This window comes from Pezoporus flaviventris, unplaced genomic scaffold (assembly GCF_033815535.1).
Source record: "Pezoporus flaviventris isolate CSIRO_AGI_PZ_B2104156 unplaced genomic scaffold, CSIRO_AGI_Pfla_v1 ptg000016l, whole genome shotgun sequence".
In the NCBI taxonomy this organism is placed as follows: domain Eukaryota; kingdom Metazoa; phylum Chordata; class Aves; order Psittaciformes; family Psittacidae; genus Pezoporus; species Pezoporus flaviventris.
In genome coordinates this window covers 2,161,145-2,188,619 of record NW_026892564.1, presented here as the reverse complement: position 1 = coordinate 2,188,619, position 27,475 = coordinate 2,161,145, and the positions used below count along the sequence as shown (strand labels likewise).

Sequence of the window (27,475 nt, the reverse complement as noted above, 5' to 3'; positions counted from 1 at the left end):
CCAGGGCCCTCTGCCGCAGAAGCGGGTGGCGGAGCCCCACCGGTGACTAAGCACTCCGACCGCTTCCCCATGACCGGCCTTTCGCCCCGCTCCCCGGCCCCGCCCGCCGCCCTGGCCGGCCCGCCCGCTGCCGCGCCCGGCGCCTGCGCGGTGTGGCGCGGCGCGCGCGGGCGCAGGAATGTGTGTTACAGTTAAATAGTGGGCGCAGGGGCGGCCGCCGCGGCGGCTGAGAGGGGCGGCAGGGGAGCCTCCATGGCGAGGCGCGGCTCCCGGGGCGCTGGTACGGTGCTGCTTTGACAGAAGCTTGGCAGCTGGGACCGGTCTTACTCCTGCCCCACTCCTGAGCGGGGGGCCCGCGCCGGCGTCGCGGAGGCGCGGCAGCGCTCGGAGAGCGGAGCCGTGGCGGCGGCGGCAGCCGGGGACAGCCGGCGTGTCACCGCCTCTATGATGAAATTTAAGCCGAACCAGACGCGGACGTACGACCGGGAGGGCTACAAGAAGCGGGCGGCGTGTCTGTGCTTCCGCAGCGAGCGGGAGGACGAGGTGAGCCCGCCGCGCACGTGGGGGCGCGGAGACTGCCCGGCGCGGGTCGGGCGGTATTCCCGCTCCACCATCCCCCGCCGGTGCTGCCTGCCTTTGTCTGGCTGGGGGGCGCGGGCTCCTCCCGTGGGACACCCCCCAGCACACAGTCGCGCTAGAGCTCTCCCGCGAGCCGGGGTAGGGGGCGGCTGTGCGGCACCCCTGCTCGCTGGGCCGGGGGGCTGCGGCGTCCGTGCCGGGTCGAGCCGTACCGAGCCGGGCTGGCTGTGCAAAGCTGGCCGTGGGGCGGGGCGGGTGCGGCGGTTCCGCGGCTCGCTTCTCGCCCACCATCTTGGGGCGGCACGGCACGGTGTGGTGCGGTGCGGCGAGCGCGGGCCCACGTGCGCGGCGCCCTTCTTTGTGCGCGTCGGGCGGCGCCCCTCGGGCTGAGGGGCGGGAAGGTGGCACCAGTGCTCGGGGCGGGACCGGACACCGGCTGCGACTCCTGCGTTATCCTTTGTGTGCCCATAACGCGAACAACATAGGTTCCTATGTAATGGCGCAGTGAGGACAAGGCTGGTGCTGCCCCGAGGGCGAATCCCCCGCCGTGCTTTAGTAGGGGTTAAGAAAATCCCTGCGTTTAGAAAACCTCATTTTCCCACCAGGAGAGTGAAATGGTGCTTAAAAATACTTTGTTCAGGGGCGGGAGGGGGGTTGGCATTGCGGTTTCTGTTGTAGAGGCTAGCGCTCAGCCAGGGTTTTATGTTGCAGTAGAATCGGAGGTGGCAACAAAGTTGTCCTGTGTCTCTAGCCAAGGTCAATTGCTCTGGCCGTTTTCTGCAAACTTTGCTGATGTCTTCATTGCACAATGCGTTTACAGACTATCCCAGGCTGGAAACATGCTGTTTTGCGTTTTCATTTTGTTGTTTAATAGCTATAAAATAACTAAAATGGTTAGGGTTTGAGTTACATGCGCAAACACACACCCCATTTAGCTTCTTCCAGCAAATAGACAGTGTCTGTACCTGAGCTGCCAGTGTGGCAAACTTCTGTCAAACATCTGGTAAGCAATATAACGCAGCAGAGAGAGGCCTTGTCTCAAAACATGGGCCCTTGGGTTTAGGCAAAAAATGTTGTATGGTGTTCTGGTATATGCCATTCCCTTTCTGGTGTAAATACAATCTTGGAACCATGCTGATCATCTTTTCCGAAGAGTGCCCAGCAGGAATCTTGATAGTTTTTGCTATTGGTCTAGCTTTTCTTTGATTTCAGCAACACATTCAGTGTGCTTCTCCATTTATGTGTCTTAAGTAGATATTTTTGGATGCTATTCCAGTTTAAAATTCAAACACTTGAGACACTGTTACGGCTTTCTTGCACCAAACTGTAGTTGGAAGTTCATGGTTGGGGTCTCCTCTGTCAATAATTTTCATTCATTCTTCATTTCCTGCTGTGATTTCTTGTATTCTCTTTCACTCTTACATCCCAGTGAGACCACTGGCTGCTTCAAAAACTTGTTTGTGTGTAGGAGCACCCTCTGAGGCTGAGGATGGTGCTAGTAGCTTTGCTGGGCTGAGTAAGAACAGTGGATGCTGACACTTGTTATAGAGTCATAGAATAGTTAGGGTTGGAAAGGACCTCAAGATCATCTAGTTCCACCCCCCCGCCACGGTTCTGCCATGGTTCTAGTTCTCAACCCCCCTGCCAGCCTCACACTAAACCATCTCACCCAAGGCTCTGCCCAACCTGGCCTTGAACACTGCCAGGGATGGAGCATTCACAACCTCCCTGGGCAACCCATTCCAGTGCCTCACCACCCTTACAGTAAAGAACTTCTTCCTTATATCCGATCTAAACTTCCCCTGTTTAAGTTTGAACCCTCTTGCCCTGGAGCACTTTGTGGTGTTGTGGCAGAAGTACCTATATGTCTAGCATCAGGCTGGGCTTTGGCGTTGTGCAGGTAGGCACACTTGAGGATGAAATGAATGGGATAACACCAAGTCAGATTTGGGACATAGATTAAGGTGAGGAAGCAGTTCAAATCGTTTTCTGATAAGCTGTTTCCAGAAAAGCTGGGGCAATATCCTGAGCTTGCTTAGCTGTTTCCCAGGTGCTAGCTCCATCTATATCAATACAGAACCTATTCATCAGAAGTTTGATGCCTGACTACTGTTTGTGATTAGCTTGTAGCACCAGCCACATTCCCTGCGTGAGGCATGTTTCTGTTCTTAAAACCTGTTCTCTTAATAAGTTTCTGTGTTGGTCTACTTCAGACTCCATGTGAATGTCTTCAGTGTTTCGTTTCCAATTCTCTAGAGATTGTACCATTGATTTTCAGCTGACCTACATCTCCAGGGATCTTTTAAATGCAGGGAGTCCTCTGCTGTGAAGGAACACAAAGGGAGTATCTGGGTGACTGGAAGAAGAGGAGAACAGCAAACTCCTGTAGAAGCAAACTTTTTATTATTTGGAGATACTGTGTCTAAGACTCTCAACAGATCATGTTCTACTTTTCAGCCGAAGCTGATTATTTTCAATCTGGAGGAATAAGTATCTGCAGCAATCTGATACAAATCTTAGAATTAACCTGTCTTCCTACTTCATTCTGACTTTCTGAAAGGTCAGGCTGTATCTGGTTGTGCTTGTGCTTTAGATTTTTTTCCTCCTTTGCACTTGGCTTTCTGACATCTCTAGCAATTTCATCTGTAGCAGTCATTCCTTTCTTAGCATTTTTTTTTTATGGACTTGAAGTCTTAAAGCCTCATCTCCTAAAACCAGTTTTCTCTTACTCTGTCATGGCAGCTCTTTCATTTCCTTCAATTTGACAGCCATATTTTTTTAATGTGGGCAGAAGTTATGGTTGCTGTAGATGGAATCTCACTGTGTTGTTTAAAAGATTACTAATACTTCTCCAGCTGTACTAGAAGAAAACATTGTGACAGGAGGTGTCTTTATCATGAGTGTAAAGCTATCGTGTAGTCATCTTGTGATTAGTGGTGGTATTTAAGTCTCTACTTGTTCCCACCTTGTGAACTTTGAATTTGTACCAGGACTAGTGTCCTGGGCATTAGATTTGCAATATGTTCATCTTAAGTAACTGTGATCTTGTTCTGAAACTTCAGCATGAAATTTCCTGTTAATACCATGGCTTACAGACACTGCATCTCAATTTGGAGACTTACAAATTTCAGTTACAGCTTTCTGTGCTTGCAACCAATGAAAACTATGCCAGTCACTGAAACATTTAGTATCTCTATTGCTAATCATTATCTAGTGAAACCTGTACGTTGTGGATTCTTAGTTTGTTTCCTATCTCTGTTGTACTTATCGCTCTACCTTTATGGCCTTGTTGAAGCCAGTGTTACAGCTGAATTTTATGGACTGTGAAGCAACATGGAAAAGACTATAGTAACAAAGGATGGTTTTGGTAAAACCGTATTGTATTTCCATTTCTTTTCTGTTCACTTCTTTTTCTTAATTTGAAGCACAGGTGGGCTCTAGAATACCACAAGGCAAAATTCAGTCTGGTGGTCCCTGCAGACAGGTTGAAATACAGCCTTTGAAATCCTGTTCTGCAGCTATCGCACCCTGTCCAATTACACTTACCAGCAGTCTTTGCTGCCAGACTTAAAATTGTTGAGTCAGTTCTCTTGGGTGTTACGGTCTGGAAACTGGGCTTGCCTGCAGTCTTGCAACCTGTCAAAAGCTTCTGCTTTGTCTTGAGAGCTGGTGTTGCAGATGAAAGCATCTGCTTGTGAGATGACTGATGATTGTCCAGATGCACCACAGCAGAAATCGTCCCTTCCTTTTTCTTTATCTTCAGGTGACTCAACATAGGCTGATTTAATGCTGTGTAGCAAATTTTTGGTCTAGAATTAGTAGCCTTCATGCTACTGTAATATTGTATGATTTAAGCATAATAAAAATTCTTGGAGGAGGCCCAAATAGACAAGTAGGGTGGCCAACAGCTTTGGAATTTGGGTTTTGTTTTTTCTAGTGTTTTAGAAGATCTCTTAGACTATTATTATCAAAGTTGCTTGTTTTGGTCTCTGTATGTTGTGGCTTGGGCTGAAGAGAGAGCAAGCTAGCTGGGTAAGAGCTTAAGTGCTGGCTCTTTGTGTTCGTAATGGAAATGAAGCAGTAATTGCAGGCACTGTCTGTTTGGAAAAAGAATCTGGAAATGAAGCAGGAAAAATCCCATGAAAAAATGAAACAAGGCTGTGTGGCTTGAAATGTATATGGGGGGCTGCAGGCTCTTTCTTTGAACAAGCAGGAAACTGTTAGGTGTGTGCAAAAGCTGATGGTATTCAGCAGCCTGGGATGGGCTGGTGGACTTGTATATGAGGACATACAAGTCTCTCTTGAGCAACTAGATGTGGATGGAAGCTTTAGGATAAACCTACAGGAGAACCTCCATCAGTCTGTGAGGAGTAACTGCTTCTCTGGGTTGGAATTGCTTATGCATTCTGCAGAAACTGGTTTTATGTAAAAAGCTGCCCTCCTAGGGTCTGGGCAGAGGTTAGACAAGGAAATTCCTGCCTCTCAAAGCAGAGAATGAGGCAGGCCTTTAAAGCAGGAAAAGCAAATAGTAATAAACATATTTGTATTCATTTGGGTAACTAAAACAACTTTAAAAGCTAGTTTAATTTTTCTTCCGTCAACTACATATTGTACCAGTAAATGAGCAGTTCTTTTTAAATACCCTGAATATAAAACTTGAGTGTGCCCTAATGATTTTGCAGTTGAATATAGCATTGAAAGCTCTACTTTAGTGTTCAGCCAGCAGCTGCTACTGGCAGATCTAACAAAATAGTTTCATACACAAAAAGAAGTCTTGAAGTTTTTCGGTTTTTAATTTTGTCATTTTTGTTGTTGCACAACAAGCCTCATACAAAAGTTGAAAATAGATGGGGGTTTTGTTACTATTGAGACAGTAGTGAGGGTAACTGTACTGCCATGTTTCTGAGAAATATGAATTTATAGTTTTTCCTGTAGCACGGCATACACTTGCATGAGAGTTGCTGCTTCGTAACTTTGAGTTAAAAATGGTAGGCTCCTAGTATTGTATCTCCTTTTTGGTCTGATTTAGAGAATTTTATTGCTTGGGCTGTAGAATATTGAGATTTAAGGAACACTTTTGTAAGAACCACCTTGTTCTGTTGTTTGCTCTGGTTGTTCTAAAAATATGTAGGGTTTTTCAGTTTTGTACTGCTGTTGCTTTATGTTAGCAGTGGTTTTAGGAAGGATAGTGCAGTAAAAATAATGTTATTCTTATTTGCATTGGTCCAGATCATTTGAAAACCAGAAAGACCTGTTGTAACATAACCTGATATATAAAACCAGGGCCCAGAAGTGTCACCTGGCGACCCTGGCAAAATGGGGTATTCTAGGAATTGTAAATAAACTTGTGTAGTGATGAAAGATCTTCCATACTTGACTCAGAATTTGCCATGTGGTTTCCTTTGCCTTCAGTGTAAGCTCTCGGGTATAAGCACAGATAATGTGTGCTTTCAGATATAATTTGGAGTGTAACCATGGCACCATATTTAAGGCTGGCAGGTTCTCCAAAGCTATATATGGGCTGATTCAGGTTACTTAGCTTGCTTTGTGATTGCCTAATAGAATATAGGCATGTTTTAAAATACCAGAGAATACATGTTTCAATACAGACTTTAGGTGCACTGTTTTTGAATTGTTCTGTCCTATGTCTCTGCTCTGCTAAACATACAGGAGTATAATTGAATATTAGGTTGCTGTGGTAGGATTTATATGAGGTAACAAACTTATAAAACGAGTGCCTTGTTTATCTATGGAAGTAGGGATAACAGCTTTCTGCAGACATATGCAATATGCATCTTGCTTTCGTGTTGGGATCTTTTTTGACAAACTGCTGCTGCTTGCCAGCAGTAGAAGCCTGCAAGTTCAGCAAAGCCGTAGGAATTCAGCTGTCCACCACACCAGGAAGCTTCAGTCTTCACTCATGCCTTTTCAGTATCTGAAATCAGTCAACCATGAGCTGGTTTATATTGTGAAGTCTTGATTATTTTTTTCTGGTACCTATGGTATTCCTTGTCTGTGCCATACAAATGTGTTTAATGGGGTGGATAGTTACCGAAAATGGGCTGAGGGGAGAAGGAAACATGGCTCTACCTGTCTAACATCAGGCTAAGGTGTCCTGCAACAAAACATTTTGTTGGGACAAAATGTGTGTTTTGCACAAAAAAAACATGTGTTTTGCCCCATTTAGAGATGCTGTCTTTTTGAACTAGTAATATTTGTGTTTAGATACTTGAGAGAATACCCTTTATAGCTTACTTGCACCATCTTAGGTTTACTTTGAAGATTTGAACGGGTGGTTAAGTTTCTGTTTGAATTGCCCCAGTTAACTCTGTGGTGCTCAAAACTTCCAAGTCACCAGTTTCTGTAAAATAGCAGAGTAGCAGGCTTTTTTCAGAAATATATACACCTACATGCAGATACGTCTAGCTGGGATTTGAAGCCCCGTTTTCTAAAACATCTTTTGCGGGTATGTGAGTTCCCAGACCACAGGTTGTTATGTAGCTTTTCCAGTGTTGCTTGTAGAACAGTTAAAAAAGCTGACTTGGTGCTTCTTGGTGCTTAAGTACTTCAGTGAAATCAGCCCTATAAACATAAATATTTTAAAACAAATTCTGTCTTGAAAGTTATGTTTCTTTGTTTTTTTTTCCAAGTCTCTCAAAGACAAAAAAGGCTAACAGGTAATTGGTGCTTATCAAGGAATAACCATGTCATGTCTTTACCTGCAGCTGAAAGGTTCTCAAAGACTTGGCACTCTTGTTTCTGACAAGTGCTTGGAAGTTGATCCCTTAGTCAAACAGATTATGTTGCCAAGTAACTGGTAAAGCCCAGTTCTCCTGCTCAAGATTAGGCCATAGTTTAAAATTAAAAGATGTGGGCAACAGTGTGAGTTTTAGGTCTTCTCCTGCCTTCTGTGTTTTCTTTCTTGGTCTGTATTGACAAGCATAAGGGAAGAAGAACGTACTGTGAAGTGGACTGGGGAGCTGATGCAGCATGAGAAGTAAAACTTCCTTTATAAACACTGGGCAAGGGGTTTCTTGTTTGTTTGCAGGTTATTTTGCAGCCAGGAATCTCCTTTTGCGATATGGCTGGGTGGAAGATCCACACCTTTCACTGCACCATGAGACCTGTCACATCTGATTGTCCAAATCGTACTAAAGCTTAGGGGCAGATCTGATGTTGCAGGTGACTTGAGTACTTGCTGAGGTGAGGAAATGTGATCTGACTGATGTGCCATAGTAGTATAGTGCTGTCTGTTCCTGATACGAACACTTTAGTTGAAGTACAAAACAAAGTACTTTAAATAGCCAGAGGAGGGTACTTGGATTCTGCATCACTATAACATGTTAGCCAAACATGTGAATTTCAGGTGAAATAAGATCTATATAACAATAAAATTTTAATTGCAAGTTGAGTACAACTGCTGAAAAAGGCTGATGTTTTTCTCTCTATTGATTTATTGCCTTAAAATTGGGAGATCTCAAAGGAAAAATAGTTTCCAGATCTCATTTTGAATAATTATCAAAATGTATGTATGTATTTATCATTCATCTTCAGAATGCTGATAAAGTTGTACTGATTCGATGTCCAAGCATCATGCTGCTGCTTTAGAAAGTGATCTTTATTTAAAGCTGGGAGGATATTTCAGACTCTGCAGTATATTACGTAGAACCAAGTTTTCTGGGTTGATTTCAAGATGCTGTGCTCGAGTTAATGTGCATTAGGATTAACGTACTGCTAGCTATGCGTTTCTCTGCTGCTCTGTCAGTTACTGTTCACTGAGACTAAATCTTCTTTTAACTTCCCTCATAGGTGGGGACTCCTTTTCACCCTGTTGTCTGTGAAGTACTTTGTTAGACGCTCCTGAATTGGCCTAGGCTGAGCTGAAATTGGGTAGCAGCAGTCATGCCTTTCTGCTTCAGTTTGTATGGTGCTGACCCTTGTATGGCTCTGTACTGATCATTGTTGAGCATGTGCAGGCTGGAAACTAGGCTTTAATGGTACAAGCTAATTTTCAGCCAGATTAGCTTCCTGAACTCATTGTGCCAGTGTAAGGGAGAAAGTAAAGATGTTGCAGCCTTGACTTTAATTAGCTTTAAAATGCTGTTAAATCCAACCCCGAGGTTCTTTACTACTCCACAATAACTCTGTGCATATTGCATCTCCAGGTTAAAATCATTTTGAAAATAATTGCAGTAAAGAATGGGGACTGTCAGCAATTGCCCAAGAATATTTTCAGGAAGGTAGAAGTATGTTTCTTACTGAATGCTACCTGTCTGGCATCACAAGGTGTAAAGCTCTATTGCATTCTTCAACTTTCTGGAGTTGAAAAGAAAGACAATGACCTTGTAGGACAAGGATAGCACAGTAACCTATAGGGGAACTGAGAAGCTATTTCAGAACTACTGAAATGAGGGATTGATTCATAAAATAGCAGAAAGCATTTGATAAAGGAAATCTCTTAACTACAGTAGCAGGCTGACATGTGCTCTGTAATTGGAGATGTGTGCTTTTGCCTAGGAATTCATACAGTGAATCCTGGAAATACAATCCAGGGTTTGTAAGAGGTGCTTTTTCTTGCTCCTCAGTAAATCTCCATTGTAGCATTCAGAGTTGTTTCCCAGTACTTTTAAGGAAGCTCCTGAGCTGAAAACAATTGGAGGTTGGAAGTGTTGTGGAGTATTAAAATATTTTCTACTTGTCATCTTCCCTAAGCATCTGCTTATGGCCATTTTTAAACAAAACATAGGGCTTGACTGACTGTTTTGACTGTATTTGGATTAAACCAGCTTTATGATCCTTTCAAGTGCTTGTAGCGTTGGCAGAACAACCATTTAGGCTGAAGTTTCCATACTGATTGTGCTAGGCTATACTATATTAACTTCCATCAATGTGGATCCTGGGCTTTGGTTGGCTTTTTTTTTTTAATTCTTTCCTAAGTAGGCTGGATTTTTTCCTTAATGTTTCCTGATGCCTGTGACAACATTCAGTACATCTGTTATCTCTGACAGAATTTTGACACTGTTTTGTACCTGAGAGGTACCTTTTACTGCCTTTACAATCTTTCCTGTAACTCGGACCAGTACACCTGAGCAACACAGTGTTCTTGGCAACTGAACCACACATGCTCGGTGGTCTTTTGGAGGTGAGAAGTTGACTCCCTTCCTCTTGAAAGTTGTTCCTTTTAACTGCCAGTTTTACTATAAAAAAAGGCGAACTTGGCTATCTCCATCAGGTAATTGAAACAGTAAATTGGACATAGCTAGTGGATTAGGGGGAATGATGACGGAAGAAAATGGGGTGTGCAGTGGGGAAGAGAGGAATAGGTGTGATTAGGCTGGGAGGGTAGAGCTTAAAGATGTCTAATGACAAACTTTTGTGGAATTGGAATGGTATCCTTCCAACTGTAAGTTAGTTTTTCCTTGCAAGTTATGTATCTGCTATAGAAAAATACTCGCCTTACAGCTGGTTATAGTAGCTTCTGCTGCTCTTGCGTCATTCAAATTGTGGATGACTGCTCTGAAATCAAAAGAATCCCGCTGTGGCCATTTTTTCTGTGTAGCAAGGTTCAACCTTAGCCTTGCTTTTTTTCAACATAACCTCTGTTTTAATTATTTTGGTAAGCTGCAATGCCCTACAATTAAGGAAGATAGAAAACAATGATATCTTTGTATAACCTTAAGCCATTTTCTACCTTTTGAGTGCTTGATATGGAGAGAAAAACATTATACAGAGAGGAATAACTTGTGGTTATAACTTATATTACTCTGAGCTGTTGCCATTTTAGTCTTCTGGAATATATGGCAGCTAACTGTTTCACAAGTTTCTTTTGACTTGAGAACACTAAACAGGCCAAAACTTTTGGCATCTTTCTCTAGAAATGTCCAGTTGTTTGTCTTCGGGCTTGGCATTTATAGTGAGCAAGTCCCATGGTGCCATGTGCTCTGTAATTACCTTCGGGTTCTTGGTTAACCACGTCTTGGTTGAGCATATCAATAGGTGCTTATTACAAGTAGACTGGCTAACAGCTTCTCTTCCTCACTGCACTCAAAAGGTCATTGCTATTCCAGGAATTGAAAACAAGGTAAAAACTTGGCTAGTAAGACTTAGTGGAAGAATTTTTCTTCTCTTAGATGAATTCTGCAGCTTTGCTTCCTCGGTTGGCAGTATTATGGAAATAATCGCTTTACCTTAGTCTTTGAGGATGAGCTTCACACTATAACTAGGCAAGCGGATTTGATGCCATTGCTGTGTACTTTGGAAGTCTTTTGAACAGGAATCATCAAGAGTAAGGCGTTTTCAGAGACATGATCACAAGCAAGTAATGCAACACAAATCTCATTCCTTTCTCTGCATTCAAAGATACAGACACAGCTTTCTCTGCATGGGAAGTCCTTCCAGTGTTCTGAGCCTAATGAGGTTATGGTGTAAAATTTGGTGTGCATAGGTCAGAAAATACGTAGGTGTATGAGATTTTGCAGCCTTGCTTTTCAGTAGAGTACTAAATTAGTGTGAACATGAACATCCTCAGAAAAGATTGGGTGTCCAGGCAACTTAGATCTCTCTTCTCCTGGTTTGATTATCTTGTATTAAGCGAAGGTGAATTGCTGGCTTTTTGCTGTTAATTTTGCACCTCTTTAGCATATGAGTGCACTGTCAACTAACCACAGCTTTTTGGTGTCCTCATCTTTAAGTGATCTTTATACTTACAGTCTAGTCATTCAGGTAATGTGAGATGTATTTTCTTGCCACTTAGAGACGAAAACACCTGAAAATTACACCCACTACATAGAATAAAGAACAACAGAACAAAACCAAAAAATACGCTATTTAGTGCAAGATTGCTTGCTACCATAACTGAAAGAATCTGTGTGGAATGCTTTTCAGCTGTACCACAGAGTCTTCTAACTGCTAGCTATTGGTTCTTAGCTCGTACAGAAACTGATTACCACTGAGTATGTTTTTGCTAGCACACCCAGTGATGGATGCCTCATGCCCTTGTGGCTTCAAATCTTAATGTTACTGGGTGGAAGAAATTGTGCACCTGAAAGTCTTGGGGATATACCTTAGTGTGGTCCCTTGTATTCGTCCTGTAAAAGCAGTGGGGTTACAGGAGAATAAAGCATAGAGGGAAAGATGCTTAAGAAAATGCTTTCGTTCCAGGGTTAGTGGAGACTTGGGTAGCTGCCAAAATGAGCTTCCAAGCTGTAATGCTTGGAAGTTTATCTTATGTAAAGCCCATGTACCAGAGCTGATCTATTTTAATGTGTATTGTTTCTGCTTCTTAAAAGGGTAATTTAAAGCTAACAGATATATAAACCCAGCTCAATAGACTATTGATCAGGTTAGCAGTAGTCTGTGCTATATATATAGGAAGGCATAAAAAATTCCTGGCTTTATGGTACACGGCCCGAACCAGCAACCTGATTTATCCCTTAGTAGTAACTAAGAATTTTATGTTTAGCCTTAACTAAACAATGAATGCTGATTAAAACCATTCTGCTAAGCTGGGAATGATTTCATGTGATGTAATCATCCTTTTGTTCATCATTGTTGCTAGCTTCCACATGACTGCAGTGAGTGTTAGTTTCATCAGCAGAAAATAATGTGTAATGCTTATGTCTGGGATCCCACAAGTGAATTCATAACTTGAGTTTTACAACTGCTGTTTAAGAGCTGCTGAGGTGGTGGTTCTTTGTAGTGATATAGATCCATCTGTGTTTCAAAAACTGTCTTTACATCTAGTAAAGCTGCATACCTTCTGGGAACGCATTAACCTTCTGTTAATGTCAAAGGATCCTAGGAAACTAAAGCCTTTGGCTGTAAAGACAAAGTTGAGATGCATTTGTGTCTGACCTTGCTGCCTTTACTGACTTATTCTAGGTTTTTTAGATAACTGAAAAAAGTATTTATGTTGACTGGAAATGTGAACATTTAAATCAGAGGCTAAAAACTATTCTGTGCTAAATGAGGGCTCTGCTGTGTTCCTTATTTGTTGTAGGGAAAATCTGGGGGAATAGGGTGGAGAATCCTAATCCTAATAGTGTTACTCTCTTACAGTGGACAGTAACACTAATCTTGACTGCAAATAAAATAAACATCAAATAAATAAGACATGTTGGATAAGGTTCTGCTAGCTGCACCTCAGCATGCACACTCGTTGCATTCACAAAAGCATGCAGTCATCTTAATTAACATTCCCAGTTCCTGTAGGTGAACTTACACTGCATTTCTGTGAATGCCAAAGGGATGTAGTGTAAGTGATAAGCATTTCTCTGTTGCTCTCATCAAGGAATTGTTTCCCTGCTTAATCCAACAGAGGATGAGTTTAAAGACCATAAAGTTTGGTGAAGACTAGCCTGTCACTTCAGCCATTTGACACTAGTCAATACTTTAACCTTTAGACTGAGGTTCTTGTTGCTAGTCTTTAAGTGCTATTAAAGATTTGAGCACTGACCCTGGCCTTTGCCTCCCCACAGTTGTCATTTGACTTCAGAGTAGGGCTTATATAAGTATTGCCTAGACTATAAAGCATGTTACTACACAGATGATTATGTGTCTTACCAGGATGGCTCTCTGATACAAGTTAAGCTGTTTGGTTTCCATGTAGTTCTGACTCAAGGTCTAATTTTCGTCAACTTCTACAGCAAATTACTCCAAATATGAGGCATCCTAGTTTTTTGGACTGGAGGCTAAAATATTCTCAGCTCTGAATATTATGAGGGACAGGCCCTATAGACAGCGGGTTTTAAATTGGTATATATCAATGATCTGTCCAGATTACAGAGTCAAAGTAAGTGACATTACAGTGTTTTGGGGAAGAAAGTTACTAAATTCTGAAAGAATTTAAAATTCAGTGAGTGGCAGCTTTTCCTCTTACAAAAATCTTAGAAGAAACCAAATTGGACAAGGACCAATTAAGTACTCTCCTTATAATGTAGTTATGCAATACTGGAAGTGTACCATAATAACATAAATACTTCAGTAACTGAAAAGAAGCTTGTTTAACTTCTCTGTGATGAAAATGTCTGAAATATCATGCTTCACGGTCTATATGACCCTAGGACTTACTCAGTAATGGAGAACAATGCTATTAGATTTCTGTTGTACAGAAAGTGTACATTCCTGAGTGTATTGTACTGTCTGTTTTTCACAGTGTCTAAGCATCTGATGAAAGTGTTTGTGTAAGGAGAGTACAGTGACATCATCTTGACTTACTTGTATTAAAAAGACTGGGTTTTAATAATCTCACCTTTCTTTTTCACTTCTTGCAACTCCTGGTTGCCTGTTTTGTTTGATTTCTAAAGTCTATAATCCATCTGGCTAGGTGAATGAATGAATTGCTGGAAAAATAGATAGTACCAGTATTCCTGACTTGTGAACTATATTTAACGGTCATTTGCTATTATTTATAGGTGCTGTTGGTAAGCAGTAGCCGATACCCAGATCAGTGGATTGTACCAGGTGGAGGAATGGAACCGGAAGAAGAACCAGGGGGAGCAGCTGTCAGAGAGGTGTATGAAGAGGTAACAGTAAAACCGAAATCCATCTTCTTGCTGCTGCTGCTGTCTTCATAGGGGAACCAAGATGAAAGAGGGAATTCGACCGCCTTTGTCTCAGGATTTGACTGAGACTTCTATATTTTTGAATTTCAAAGAGCTGCCGTGTGTGTTAGAATTGGGGTATAATGTGGTGAGGTGAACTAATTAGCTTGCTTCCCAGCACGCTTTCATTTCATAGCTAAATTTCTGTCTGCCTTTATAAACACTTACTGGAAGTGGAACTGTGACTTTATGCCAAATGACATATTACAGTAGTGTAGCATTTCTGTGTTTGTGCAGAAAACATATGACTCGCAGCTCTCCTGGAACAGACTGAAGGTGAACTAACCATTAATGTGTAGCTACATAAGAAAGAGAAATAAACAGACCTCTGAGAAGATTCCAAACTAAATGGATTTGAAACTGATCTATCTGAGCAGTTGAGAACTCAACAATAAAAATGCCTTGTTAAGTATACTTAAGGCTGTTTATCTATCAAGAAAGCACCATAGATATAGTCTGCCTTTGTATCTCTGCCCCTATCTGTAGGCAAAACAGAGCTTTAAGTCTTAATGAGTTAGTGCAGTTTCCCACTCTAGTATAGCACTTAAATTTCAAATTCAGATATTTGGGGTTTAACTTGCTATTTATTTTTCCGGGGCAAACTGTTAAATGTTACTTCAGTATCTAACAGCCAGGACTGTAAGCCAAACAAAACTTCAAGAGAAATCAGTCACTTGACTTAGCTAGAAATTATGCAGTGCATAGGCAACCACTGATTAACTCTTAATGCTTTATAGCATACTTTTTAAATAGAAGGTATAAGGTTTCGAAGAAAGTGGATGCATCCTGGCAAGTGAGTGAACTACAGCATTGCTGCTAGTCTTAACAGTTTTCATGTCCCAGTTTGACCACTACTGTTCACAAAACACATTAATACTGTTGCTAATTAGTATGTATAATATGTTGTTTGGGTTTTTTTTTTAATTAGTTGTGCTATGTAGTAGTTTAGCTTGCTTAGCCTTAAGACTGGTTCTGCTGGGCTGTAGGGGCTTGGAACTTGATATAGATCAACTTGTACCAAATGCTGCCTGCTATTTGGTGTCAGAATGAGATCTTCTGTGAACTGTGTTTGTAATCCTCCTCCCCTCTTACACAGGGAGCGGATTAGTTCAGTATTCAATGCTCTTGGCAGCCTTCATGCAGCAAGGTTTAAGTAAAAAATAAGCCATACTGATACAAAGTTATTCCAGGCTTTCTGACCATCCAGTTTTGCTGGAGGAACCAATTTCAAGCTGCGCAAGACATACTCAAATAAGTGCTTGTGTATTTGTAAAAGTAAAGGAGGCAGCCAACCACAAGGTTGTCTAAGGAGCAAAGATACAGGTTTCTAGGAGTGAGTCAGCAAAGATTTAGGCTTCTAGGTGATAGCGCCTCTGGGGAAAGTCCTGGTATTTCCCATTGTCACTTGTTGATGGGTGGGATTAAAAAGCATGGTCATTGGCTCAGTGTTCTTGTGAGCACTGGTAGTTTTAATTGTTGATCTGACCTAAGGCACAGTCCAAGATGAGGGATTGTAAAATCTCATCTCCATGTCAAACTAGAGCTGACTGAACTGTAGTCATATGTTTGGGGGGTTTTTCTTTCATGGTGAAGAATGATTATCTCAAAGGGAGCTGTCTGTAGTTAGTATGTCACAAAAGCTGCTGGATGTTTGACTATTGGAAGTTGCTTGAGTGGCCTAGCTTCTCAGCTTGCAGGGAATGCAGTGCTACACACAAAGCTCTGCCTGACTTCAGGCAGAACAGTATACCAGTGAGAGTCGTGATCTGGGGGCTGATAACTAGTTTTCTACTTCACATGGTTATTCCCTAGGAATATCCTGAGGAACATTACCAAGTCCTGGCTGTAGCTCTGCTTGCAGATTTCTGCAGTGCATGGGGTCCTGAGTGCTGGAGAAGGTTAAGCTAAGGAATTGGTACAGAACATTACTGGATGATACATCATGTAGTATAAACTTAGTACAAATTTCTCTGTTAATGTAAAAGCCCAACTGGAGCGCATACGCTGCCCAGACTTTGTGAGCTTCTCTAGTTCATACACATACCAAAATGTTGGTTACTTCTGAATGATCTTTTTCCCTTTGGGTGTGCTTTCACATCAGCAGGCAAAAAAAAGGCAAATCAGAAAAAGTAAAATAGGAGTGAGTACCTGCTGTGATGATGTGAAGAGGCTTTTCCATGGTTCAGTTTTGTTCTTGCCCTCACTTTTTATCTCATGGCAGAGCAAGATTTTTTCACGCATCATGATGGTTCTGGTCAAGAACTGCATTATTCAGCAACCCTAGGCTGTTTTGAGTCCTGAAGACACAGGCCAGCCTCCTTCACTTGTAAAAAGCTCTTTTGATCCATGTTTTATTTAAGTGTTATCACACAAAATTAATCTTAAAATCAGTTACATATAAACACATGGTTTAGGCAAATGCTTTTAATACCTTTCAGTGTGTTGTATGTTAAGCTGGTCTGTAGCTGCTTAGAATATGTGTTGTCATCAGGATTTCAGTAAGAGGCTGCCTGTTGTAAATGACTCAAAGTGCCAGCATCATCAGTGCTTAGATACCACAAGAGAAAACTGCTTCTAAATGTAGAAGAGAACCCAGCAGAGTTCTTGAGTGGTGCTAGCACAGGGGTGTTTTGCTCAGAAGGTAAAACAATTTTTATTCACTTATACTACAGTAGCCGTGCTTTTGGGGTATATTTTTAATGATGTTCTGGAGTAAGACACAAACTGCCAGCCATGTTCAGTTCTGAGCTGTGCTTGCAAATACATGAAGAGTTATTGAAGGCTAGGGGCTTTAATAAGGAGAAGTCATTTGGTGGCACTTGTTCTACAGCTTCAGAGTTTCTAGGGTTTGATAACTTGTGTAGCTGATAAATGTTAAAAGCTTATGCTTTAAAGTAAAATATTCTGAAGTTATAGGCTGAATCTTGTGTGCTGCCACAAGATTGCAAAGCACCACTTTTAAAGAAAAGCCAGAGCAGTATTCAGGGGTTTGATTTGAGTCACGGAAATTCATACTAACCTTTCTAGAGATGGATGTCCTTTCTATTTTTAAACTAAGGTCAATGTCACCTGGCAAGCTGGTTACAGTACAGTGAACTGTTAAGAGTTTTGTGAATGAATAAACTTCAAAGGAGGCACACTGTGGCACTGTTTTGAACTGTGTTTCCTCAGTATTGGGTCATGCACAAACTAAGCATTGGTTTATATTAGTCTATTAAAATGGAAGTATTGATAGTGGGAGTTATAATGGCATTTCTTAATGGTAGGCATGCTAGCAGCTCACAATGTGTAGCCCTCTGGCTCTAAAGATCCCTCACTTTCCCACCAACAGCAGTGTATTTAAAGTCTCTGTTTTATAACCCAAACAAACATCTTTGTAGTGAAATCTATCTGCACTGCAGTTGTTCCATAGTTTGCCTGTGTGGCACCACGATATAATTTTTAGTTTTGCTCATGCTAGTGATTTGAGTTTTAGCCTCTACTAAATGTTTAGTATGTTTCATGTAAATATGTCTGCCATTTCACAGGCTATAGCAATTCAGATAACCTGTCAAGCTCCTCAGGTACAGTAAGTTTTTACGAACCTGAAAGTAGAATTCCAAAATGAAGTTACAGTGTAAAGCAATCCCAGAAAGGTATTAAACCTCATCTAAATGAGGAGCTGCTCTGTTAATGAATTTGGAGCTTAGTCTTTAATTGCATAGTGTGAAAGATGGAAATAAAAGTTGTTTGTACATGTGGTGTTCAAAGAGAAATACGATACAAATAATAAGGGTGGCAAGCTGATGATGTCCAGCCTCTTAAATGGAAGGAGCACCCTCCCACTCCCTTTCCTTTCTCCATCTCACAAAAAACCTGAGCCTTTTGCTTTGAACTTACTAATGTACTGAAATGCCTACCAAAAAATATGCAATTCCTCCCAGGCCTGCATAAATACAGCTTCTGAGAAGAGGCCAATCCTGAAGGGTAACCCACAACAACAGTGGAAATGGAAGTAAGACCTCCCGCAGGAAACAGAGTAAGCGTCTAGTATTTGAAAAATGATAGGGTGTTACAGACTAGGACTAGGTAGGTAGATACTTCAGAAAGTAAAGAAAATGCCATTTCAGCTGAAAGATTGTGGCAGGTGCAGTGAAACCCTTTGGGGTTTAGAAGAGCTTGAAAGAAAGGGCAGGAACAGCCTTGCCTTGCACCTTCAGCAGTGTAGCCATTAAAGTACTATCCAGCAGACTGCACAGCTAAAAATAACACAAATCTTTCAGATTTTAAGGAACTTTCTGCCCTGGTAGACTGTTAGCCTAAGAACTAAACTGCGGCATGACTCTTGCTCCATCTACAGGAAGCAAAAAGCAAGTGTGACTGCACATCTGAGACTGCAGTATGCCTAGAGCTGCCAACAGTGAATGACCTCCAGGGCAGAATGGGATGAAGTGAACGGTTTTCCCTCTTTTGGCTGGACTTAGACGAATACTAAAATATATGCATAAATTAAGGTTTGAGACCTTATCTACATAGTACTCACAGATTTCCGTAGGGAATCATTCTGGGAGGTGTAGCACTTAATTCAACAGCTTGTATGTCAAAAGAAATGCCTGGGATTTTTCAGGCTTTTCTCCCACAGTTTAGACTTACACACTTGTGGTAGCCTGTACAATTCTGGGGGTTGGAACTTGATGATCTTAAGGTCCTTTCCAACCCTAACTTTTCTATGATTCTATGATTTTTAACAGCCATGGATATGTAAAGGCCAAAGGAAGAAAGCTGTTAGAGACGAAGTGGTTCTAAGTCCAGAACGTAGTGTATTGAATGTATATAGAAGCTTACAACTGGGAAAGTAGGAACTTTCTAGGTGACCTTCTAAGTAAAAAGCCAAATCATTTCTTTGTCCTTTAGCACTTGATTTTGACACATTTTAAAGGAAGATAAAGAACTTGGAGGAAATATTTTTGTTAAGCAAAAGCACTTAAAAAAAATCACTGTCAAGTTGATGATACTTTTTAAACTATGAAGATGATTCAGTTGAATATATTGCTTTCAGAGGAAATTCATGACACTGATTACCACTGTTTTGCGCCTTTAGGGTGTAGTGGTTTTCAAAAGATGCTACTCTGCAGGAATGATGCTACATTTTGGAAGCAGGTATCTTTGCCTAGGGAGTAACAAGTCATCAGAGACAGTAATCACATTTACATAGTAACATCTGGTGCATAAAAGCTTCGTTATAAGTGTGGGGTGATTTTTACACTTAATGTAATGGAGTGCTTCTAATTATTCAGAATTACTCAGCTAAGAGTATTTGTTTAAACCACTGGTTTGCTTGGAGAGGGAATAGAGATGCTTTTAAGTAAATTCCACTTAGAGCAACATCACACATCGTAACTGTGGAGTACCAGCAAGTTAAAAGAAACTTCTCTATGAAAGCTATTCAGTATTAGTAAACATACCTGGCTGTGGTGTTTGTGCCATGTGTTGGGTACCAGTTGAACATCAGACTCTCACTTAGCGGTTCAGACAAGCCCTTCTGCATCTACTGATGGTGAGATTTTTGTCCTTCAACAGTACTGTTGCCCATAGACCTGTCTTTAAGATCTCTGTAATGTAAGTAAGGCATTGTCTAGGACTGCTTAGAGTTACAAAATCTTGAAAGCTTTTTTGAACTGAGGGAAGTGTTTTTTCTCTCCCTCTGTAGCATAGTCCCCTTTAGAGCAATTCCTTGGTACTTGGAAAAGCTTTTCTTAAGGTTTGAGAAACCTACAGAGCCTGTAATGGGCTCTGTCAGGCTGAAAAGCCACATATTTATTGAGTGCCTGTTACAGCATAGCTGACCTTTTCAGACCAAAATAAGGATCTGCCTCTTTCATAATTAATATACTGCCTAATCACTTACCCAGCCCGTCCAGTTATGTGTTTCAGCTTCATGAGCTCTGACAGGTATCTCTGTCATCACAGCAAACAACCAGAATACTGTATGTAGTTTTGCAGTAACTTTAGGTCTAGCTCTTGTTCTGGATAAGCAAAATGCTTGTTGAGTTGCATGGGCTGTGATCATACTTCCTTCATCAAAACTGCTTAATAAATAACCCCAGCCATCTGCTTTCTTTAAAAAGACACAGAAAGCGTTCACTTATAAGATCTTTGATTAGAGCTATTGCTAAAGCCTGCCCAGTTGTCTGTCAGAGTTATTCATTAAAATGCGATTGATCCATATGGTCCTTTATATAAAGGCATCAGTAACCTTCTTTGGTTAATGCTAGAAACAAAGACTGAAAGGCAGAAAATGCCATCTTGGTGCTAAGCCCTATTTTAAATATGGGTTATACAACAGGACAAATAAAATCTAAATATGGCTTTCTCTACCAGTAGACTACATATGCTTTTAGGTTTCAAGCATATGGATGGACCAAGATTTGTTTAGAATAAATGGATGATCCAAAACTGATTCTGTTGGAACAGGCATTAAATATTATTTGGGGGGGGGGGGGGAGTAAACCCCTACAGTCCTAGTAGACTATAACAACTATCTTTACTGTGCTGATAAAAATCACTAAGCACAGGCTGATACACATAAGGGTTGTTTTAAAAAGTTGATGTAAAACTCTGAATTTAGAGCCTTTTTGTAGTGTTACTAACTGGAATAATAATCCAAACTGTTGGTAGAGAATTGGGGATGAAAATGAGGGTTTAAGCTTACATACCAAAAGCTCCACTTTTGTATGAAAACTAGGGTACATGAAGTCATTATGCTGCAAGATCCACCCAGTAATTTACAGTTTAATTTGTTACTGTCTTTGAAGACTGGACTTGAGTTTCTGTATAAAATAGCAATGGGGTTTTAATGATTCCTTCTCTAGATTTGTTATTGTACTACTTTAAATTCTGTCTTGTTCTATCTGCTTCCCTGGATTATTTCAGTACTGGGTGCCATTTATCTCTTTAATAAAATATAGTACACAAAGAACATGGTAAGTAAAACAGTATTTTGGTCTGGATGGAAAACTTTAAAGTTTTATGCATTCTTTGATCCATTCATTAGGACAAGCTTTTGTGCTCTAATACTCTTCAAGTACCCTAACACACAAGACCCCAGAAGCAATGCACACTGTCTAATTAAAACTTAGGTTAAATAATGCTAACAAGGAGGAGTATGCTGATGTAGGAGGCTGGAACTGATATTTTAGATTTTGAGATGAAAAGCACATGTTAACACCTTTTCTTGTTTTGTAGGCTGGAGTAAAGGGAAAGCTGGGCAGACTGCTTGGGATATTTGAGGTGAGCTATTTCTTTTATCTGTAAAAAACAATGCTTTTGTGGTTTGTTTGGAGGGTGGTTTTTGTGAGCTTTGATAAACTACAACATCAGGCATGGGTTTTTAAGTATTACCTGCTTACAATTTTGCCATGCTGCTGGAAATGCTACATCAGACAGGTGAATTCCTGTAGCTGTTATGTGATTTGCAAAGATTTGAATAGGAAGATTTCAAAGTACTTTGAACTTCCCTGGAAAGATTGAATTAGTACTGAGACAGCTTCTAGAAGTTTAAAAAAAAACTGAAACCAACGTTAAAAGGTGTAGGATGTCTGAAATGGCACACGTGCATTTTGGGGGCACTGTTTTGGCTTTTCCTCTCCGATTAGATTTTGCTGAAGTTACTTGTCATCTTTCACACACCTAAATTGATGGAGTCATTATGCTATGCATGAAGTATTTCATTATGGCTTTGATTCACTAAAAAAGCTAAGGCTTTGGATAACATAAATCTGACCTTTAGCAATAGTATGCGCTTCAAAGCTTGTATTCTGAAGTATGCATCAGATGCTGAACTACTGACAGTATGAGGATGTGCGTTAGACATACTTCTCTTTCAGTGTTGCTGTTGCCACCTTCTGCTCAGGTTCTAGACAGGAGTAGATGATAGAAATGTAGGTATGAGTCTTCAGATCAATTGTGTTGTGCTGTATGATGGGTGAAAGTCCCTTACTGCAGCAGTTAGGTATGAATATTGACAGTTCAATTATAAAACCAACTTTCAGACGCAGTGTATTCCCAGTAGGGATTTCCTACGTGAAAAATGACTTAGTCATATATGACTATTCAGTACAGTGCTAAGATGTTCCTATCGTGAAGTATGGAGACCATGTCTGTAGTTAGTAGTACTTGCCCCTTTTCTGATTTGTTTTGGGTTTATGAGTTCACCTGGATGGTCCTGTACATTAAAATGTGTCCGTGTTAACTCTGCTGGTTAGTCTGCAGAAGTATTCTGTATTTTCTAGCTCAGATCAAAATGAGACAGGATACCTATCATCTTGTTACCTTAAAACAGGCTGCAAGGGATGACAGTGCTTTGATAATTAAGCTGTATGTTCTTCTAAAGCCATCTACTGCTGTCTAGACCAGAGGAGAGAAAAGTCTAAGTGGCATTTTTCTAGATTATTTCTAACTTAAATCAAGGCCCTACTTCAGTTTCACAACACAGCCCCACAAGCAGTTAATAGTACCATTGAAGGGGCCACATATTGCAACCTGGGGATGGAACTAAGAGAAAGATGGAAATTACATTGCTGCTGAGTCCTCATATTCCAGACGTACAGCCAGAAAGGATACACGTTATAGATGTATTTACTCCATTCAGTACTGACACTGACAAAGAACTGTCTTGGAGTAATTTTTTTATTTCCTAGTAAAGAGCAACAGTTTAAAACTATATTATGTGTAGTGAAGCAGAGTTAAGTAGGAATGGTTATCGGCACAAGGATAACCATTTGTAAGGGGAGCTAGGGCGTAACATCTCTTGGTTCTTAATATAGTTGTAATCGTAGATGATCCTGGGTTTTCTGGGAGCTCAGCCCTTTTCCAAGGGGCAGTGTGGTCTGGTTAGTCGGGTTGCACCTTTCACAGTGCGCTGCTATAGCCTGCTTTGGAGCAAGCAGGGAGTAATGTCTATGCAGACCTTGGGTAGGCTGGCTGTGGCACAGTGACCCTGCCCTGAGCAGGCTGCCTCTGTCAGGCTGTTTATTTGACTTGCCTTGTTCAAAACAGTGTGCTTTCTAAATAGTTGGTTAGTGCTGCAAACGTGGCAAATCTGACGAGTGAACAGATGGTAATGATTTGTGCGTTTGTCATGATTGCAAACATAGGCTATTCAATTTGCCTCGCTTGCCGAGTGAAACTTTATAGCCAGCACTGTGTAGATGACCTAGCCACATGATGCAGCAGTTCCATCCTGCAAAGGTTTTTTCATAACCTGTCATTTAGGAACATGAGTTGTGGAAACTGTTTTAGCAATTGCACTAAACTGTGGGTAATATGCAACATACCTAAAAGATAAGTAATGGGCAGTACTAATGGACAACTGCTATATTAAACTGGATGACCAAGAACATAGTTCGGTCACAACTTTATGATCTTCAGATTTGCTTGGGCTCGTTTAGGTTTGTTGGTTTCTGGGTAGTGGTTAGATAAGTAAAATAAAATAGTTGTTTCAAATAAAACTTGGGGTTTCCCATCCTTCTGGGACTACTCAGTGCAGATGTTCTTCTAGTGAAAATAAGAATCGGGTTTCACTGGCAAGTATCCTTCAGAGGTGAGTCATTGCTGATCTTACAGTTTTGGTAAGTCTGAAAGTTACTTTTTCTTTACTGAGAATTAAAACATCTACTTCTAACATTCAAGCAGAACCAGGATCGGAAGCACAGGACGTACGTTTATGTTCTTACGGTGACGGAAATACTGGAAGACTGGGAGGATTCAGTTAATATAGGTAAACGCATTCTCTGTCTTCATGTGATATGCTTCAAATGTATTAAGCAGCCTTCATTTTTCATTTTCTGAAGCAGTTCATATCATTCTGGGAAAATGCTAATTCTATTCTGTAAACTGAAATTACTGCAAATTGTGATGCTGTTCTTCCACACTTTTGTACACATATAGCTAGGGCTACTTCCAACATAGCGTTACTCATATTAATTAGGGTATTCTAAGTATCATGATGGAACAAACTTCATTAGTAGTTGCTGATATATATTTTTTTAAGGCCAACTATTATACTAATTATTTTTTCCTTATAAAGTAAAATATTTTACTGCCTGATGCTCCAGGGTGGTTTTTAAAATGTCTTTGGAAAAATGAAAGAAAAATCTTTGGAAATTTTTGGTGAGGTTCTTCTTCCCCTGAGTCCCTGGGGCAGAGGGGGAGATCACTAGTACTCACTTCCACCGTAGCCTAACTTTACAGTAAAGATAGTGCTGACCTTGAGGTATCTGTTCTTCTATATATGTGTATGTATGTGTATATATATGTATATACATAATATGTATATGACATACAGATACCACTCTCATGTAGTTTAGTTAGATTAACATCCTTTGTGATGTATAGCTCCTCCATGTTGAAGGTAAAGATTCTAGAAGCTTGGTTTATTCAGTGTATTGGTCCAGCTGAAGTTTTAGTTAACCAAGAATTGGTATAAAAAAATCATATGCTACCTTGACTAGTTATGCTTTGGCCTTTTCAGGAGGTGTTTACATTCATAAGCCTGGCACCACTGGTGTGTCAGTGACTGGCATTGAACTGAGGGTACCTTCAGAACTGCCCGGTTTCAGGAGGAGAGAGAATGGTTTGGTTACAATACTGTCAAATTGTGGGAGTGCACCCTCTTATTTGCATGTCAGTTTCCCTATATAGCAACACTGCTGATCAGTCCATTATTTAAAAGGATCAGAATCGGCAGGAATGAAATTGTTTTAAGGGGATTTTGTACCTGGAACTGTACTGGGCCTGTGAGCCCAGTTCTGGTCTGTTCCTGCTACTGCTGGCTTCCTTCTGGGGAGTTGCCACTGGCAGTGGATGAATGGCCCTGGTGGGACCACATACCTTGGTCTTAAACAAGTGGTTTATAGGTGTCTTAATATAAAGCATAGTACCTGTAACACTATAAAATCAAATGAAAAATAGTTAATCCCATTTTCAACAATATTATCCTTTACCTTGTCTAAGTGTTTTCAGAGGCCTCTCATTTTAGAGGACTGACTTGTATAAGAAAGATGGTCTTAAGTCTTCTTAGTAAGATAGTCTTACAACTAACCTAAACATCTCTTGTATAAGGTATGTTACTTTTAAAACATATGGCTAACCTGAGTAATTCCACACATGGATATGTTTTCATTATAGAACGCTGCTTTCTATATCAGACCAAGCAATTCTTCTGTAACTTCATGCATGCATGTTCATTCTTCAGATTGGTCTTCTGCTCAGCATGGCAATGTGGGAGAGCAGTAATAAGTCATGTAAATAATAACATCATTTTCTGTAGGGACTTGGATGTAGCTTTTGGAGCATATGAAGAATCATATGAGCTTCTGACCAGTTATCTGCTTCAGAAGTTATCTGAAAGGCTTTAATATTAACTGCATTTCAGTAAGCTTGAGTGAATCGCTTGTGTTCTTTCAAGGTCTTTTCACGCTTATCTTTTGCTTGACAACTTGAACTTCTGAAGTAGGAGAAATGAGAGAAAGTGAATAATCGGGTAGCAGCAAACGGTGCTGTTACAGATTTGTAACACTGTTTTTCTTTGTGGATTATACTCATTCAGGAAGGAAAAGAGAATGGTTTAAAGTAGAAGATGCCATCAAGGTCCTCCAGTGTCACAAGCCTGTTCATGCAGAGTACTTGGAAAAACTGAAACTGAGCTGTTCACCCACTAATGGAAACTCTGTGGTTCCCCCTCTTCCAGATAATAACTCCTTATACGTCACTTCTGCACAGACTTCTGGGTTGCCCTCTACTGTGAGATAAACATTTGGATTACCTTTTTATTCATGTCATCACAAGGGGAGACATCCGTGATCACATGTAGGCATCTGTATAACTGTCAATTCTAAGTGAAATATGTGAATGTGTCTTAATGTCAAATTTATTTGAACATGGTTTTCCTTTTTAACAGTGTAAAAGAGTATCTCAGCAAACCAAAGCCATACAAGGATTTTTTTAAGATGCCTTAATAGGCCATTTTTTATTTTCTTTTTAAAGAAACTCGGGTATATAAATTTCCATATCTTCTAAAATAAAATGCGCATCTCAGTGGTGTTCAGCTTATTTTAAGGCTTCTCAGTTTTAGTAGTTCTAAGCAAGAGTACTTGCTTACAAAAAAGCTTGAGCGAATAGACTTCTACTAAACTCCGATTTGGTATCCTTGGCTGAACCGCTAAGATCTTCAGGTGGCAGTATTTGTGGAAATGGGTGTGTTAGACGCAGAGATGCGTAAGTGAGACAGTAAAGCACTAAATCACATTATGCCTGCTGAGAGCAAAGGATACTGACACTAAGCACTGCTTGCCTCAGTTATCGGAAAGGTTGCCTTGTCCTATGTAGTCTTCATGTAATGTGTAACTAGAGCAAGAACAGTAACTTTGTCTTGCAACTACCAGAACTATCCACTGCACTTATCACTTGGTCAGCTGATGACCTGTCAGAAGACTTAAATGAGAATCATTGTAGATCCTTCTTCCCCATTTTTCCCTTTTAGCATTGTGATACACGTTTTGTTCATGGTATAATTACCTGGCAAAAAAAACCTCCTAATCTTCAATGAGAAGCATCTTACATGGTGTTCCTGCAGTCGGTTGCCATTTAAAAATGATTAGGGGAAAGTAAGACTGCCCAAGGGCCAGGGCACCCTTATGTTACAGAGGTAAGGTTAATGTCTATTAGCAAGCATGTGTGGAGGTGTCTTGCCCAAGCTAGCAGTGGTGCCTCCTGGGCTTGGAGATAGGTGGGTTGATACACCAATGCAGAAATAATATTCCTCTGTCTTAATTGGAAAATCAAGTTTTAGTGGTTTACCACCACTTTAGTGTCTTGAATTAAAAGCTGGCCTCTTGATAGAAAAGTCAGTTGGACTAAATGAGGTACAGCTGGTAACTTATTTTCCTCCTCTTTTTCAGCCAAAAAGATGAAAGGTAAATCCACTGTTGGTCTTAATGTTTTTACCATAGGATTACTCTGTGTATGTGTGTGTGTGGTTTCCTCTACAAGAACACAATCTAATTCATATGAACATCCTAATTCTGAATTTTTCTAGGATCTAAACCTGACTGTACCTCCTCTATAGCCAGCCAAAACAGAGGTTGAGGTAGACCATTACCTCACATGTGAAGTTTATTCTGGGTAAAGCTCATACTCTTACAGAACATTTGAACCTTTGTAAATAGTCCAACTCGTAAATAGTGAGTGTAAAATGGAAAATAAATGTAATTTAAACCTTTTGTTACTCAATACACAAATGGTTAACTTCTACTTTT

General features: G+C 40.7%; 1 protein-coding gene across 2 annotated transcripts; it reads left to right on the top strand.

Moving 5' to 3' along the window:
• Positions 1 to 209: 209 nt before the first annotated feature.
• NUDT4 (nudix hydrolase 4) lies at positions 210 to 25,990 on the top strand. 2 transcript variants are annotated; one of them, XM_061454597.1, is made up of 5 exons: positions 210 to 543; positions 13,992 to 14,102; positions 21,405 to 21,449; positions 23,850 to 23,937; positions 25,768 to 25,990. In XM_061454597.1, the coding sequence occupies exons 1-5, from the start codon at positions 445 to 447 to the stop codon at positions 25,968 to 25,970; spliced, it is 546 nt and encodes a 181-aa protein (XP_061310581.1). In that variant the 5' UTR covers positions 210 to 444; the 3' UTR covers positions 25,971 to 25,990. The 2 variants fall into 2 exon arrangements, with proteins under 2 accessions (XP_061310581.1, XP_061310582.1); XM_061454598.1 differs by having other exon boundaries at positions 212 to 543; positions 23,853 to 23,937.
• The last annotated feature ends 1,485 nt before the right edge of the window (positions 25,991 to 27,475 follow it).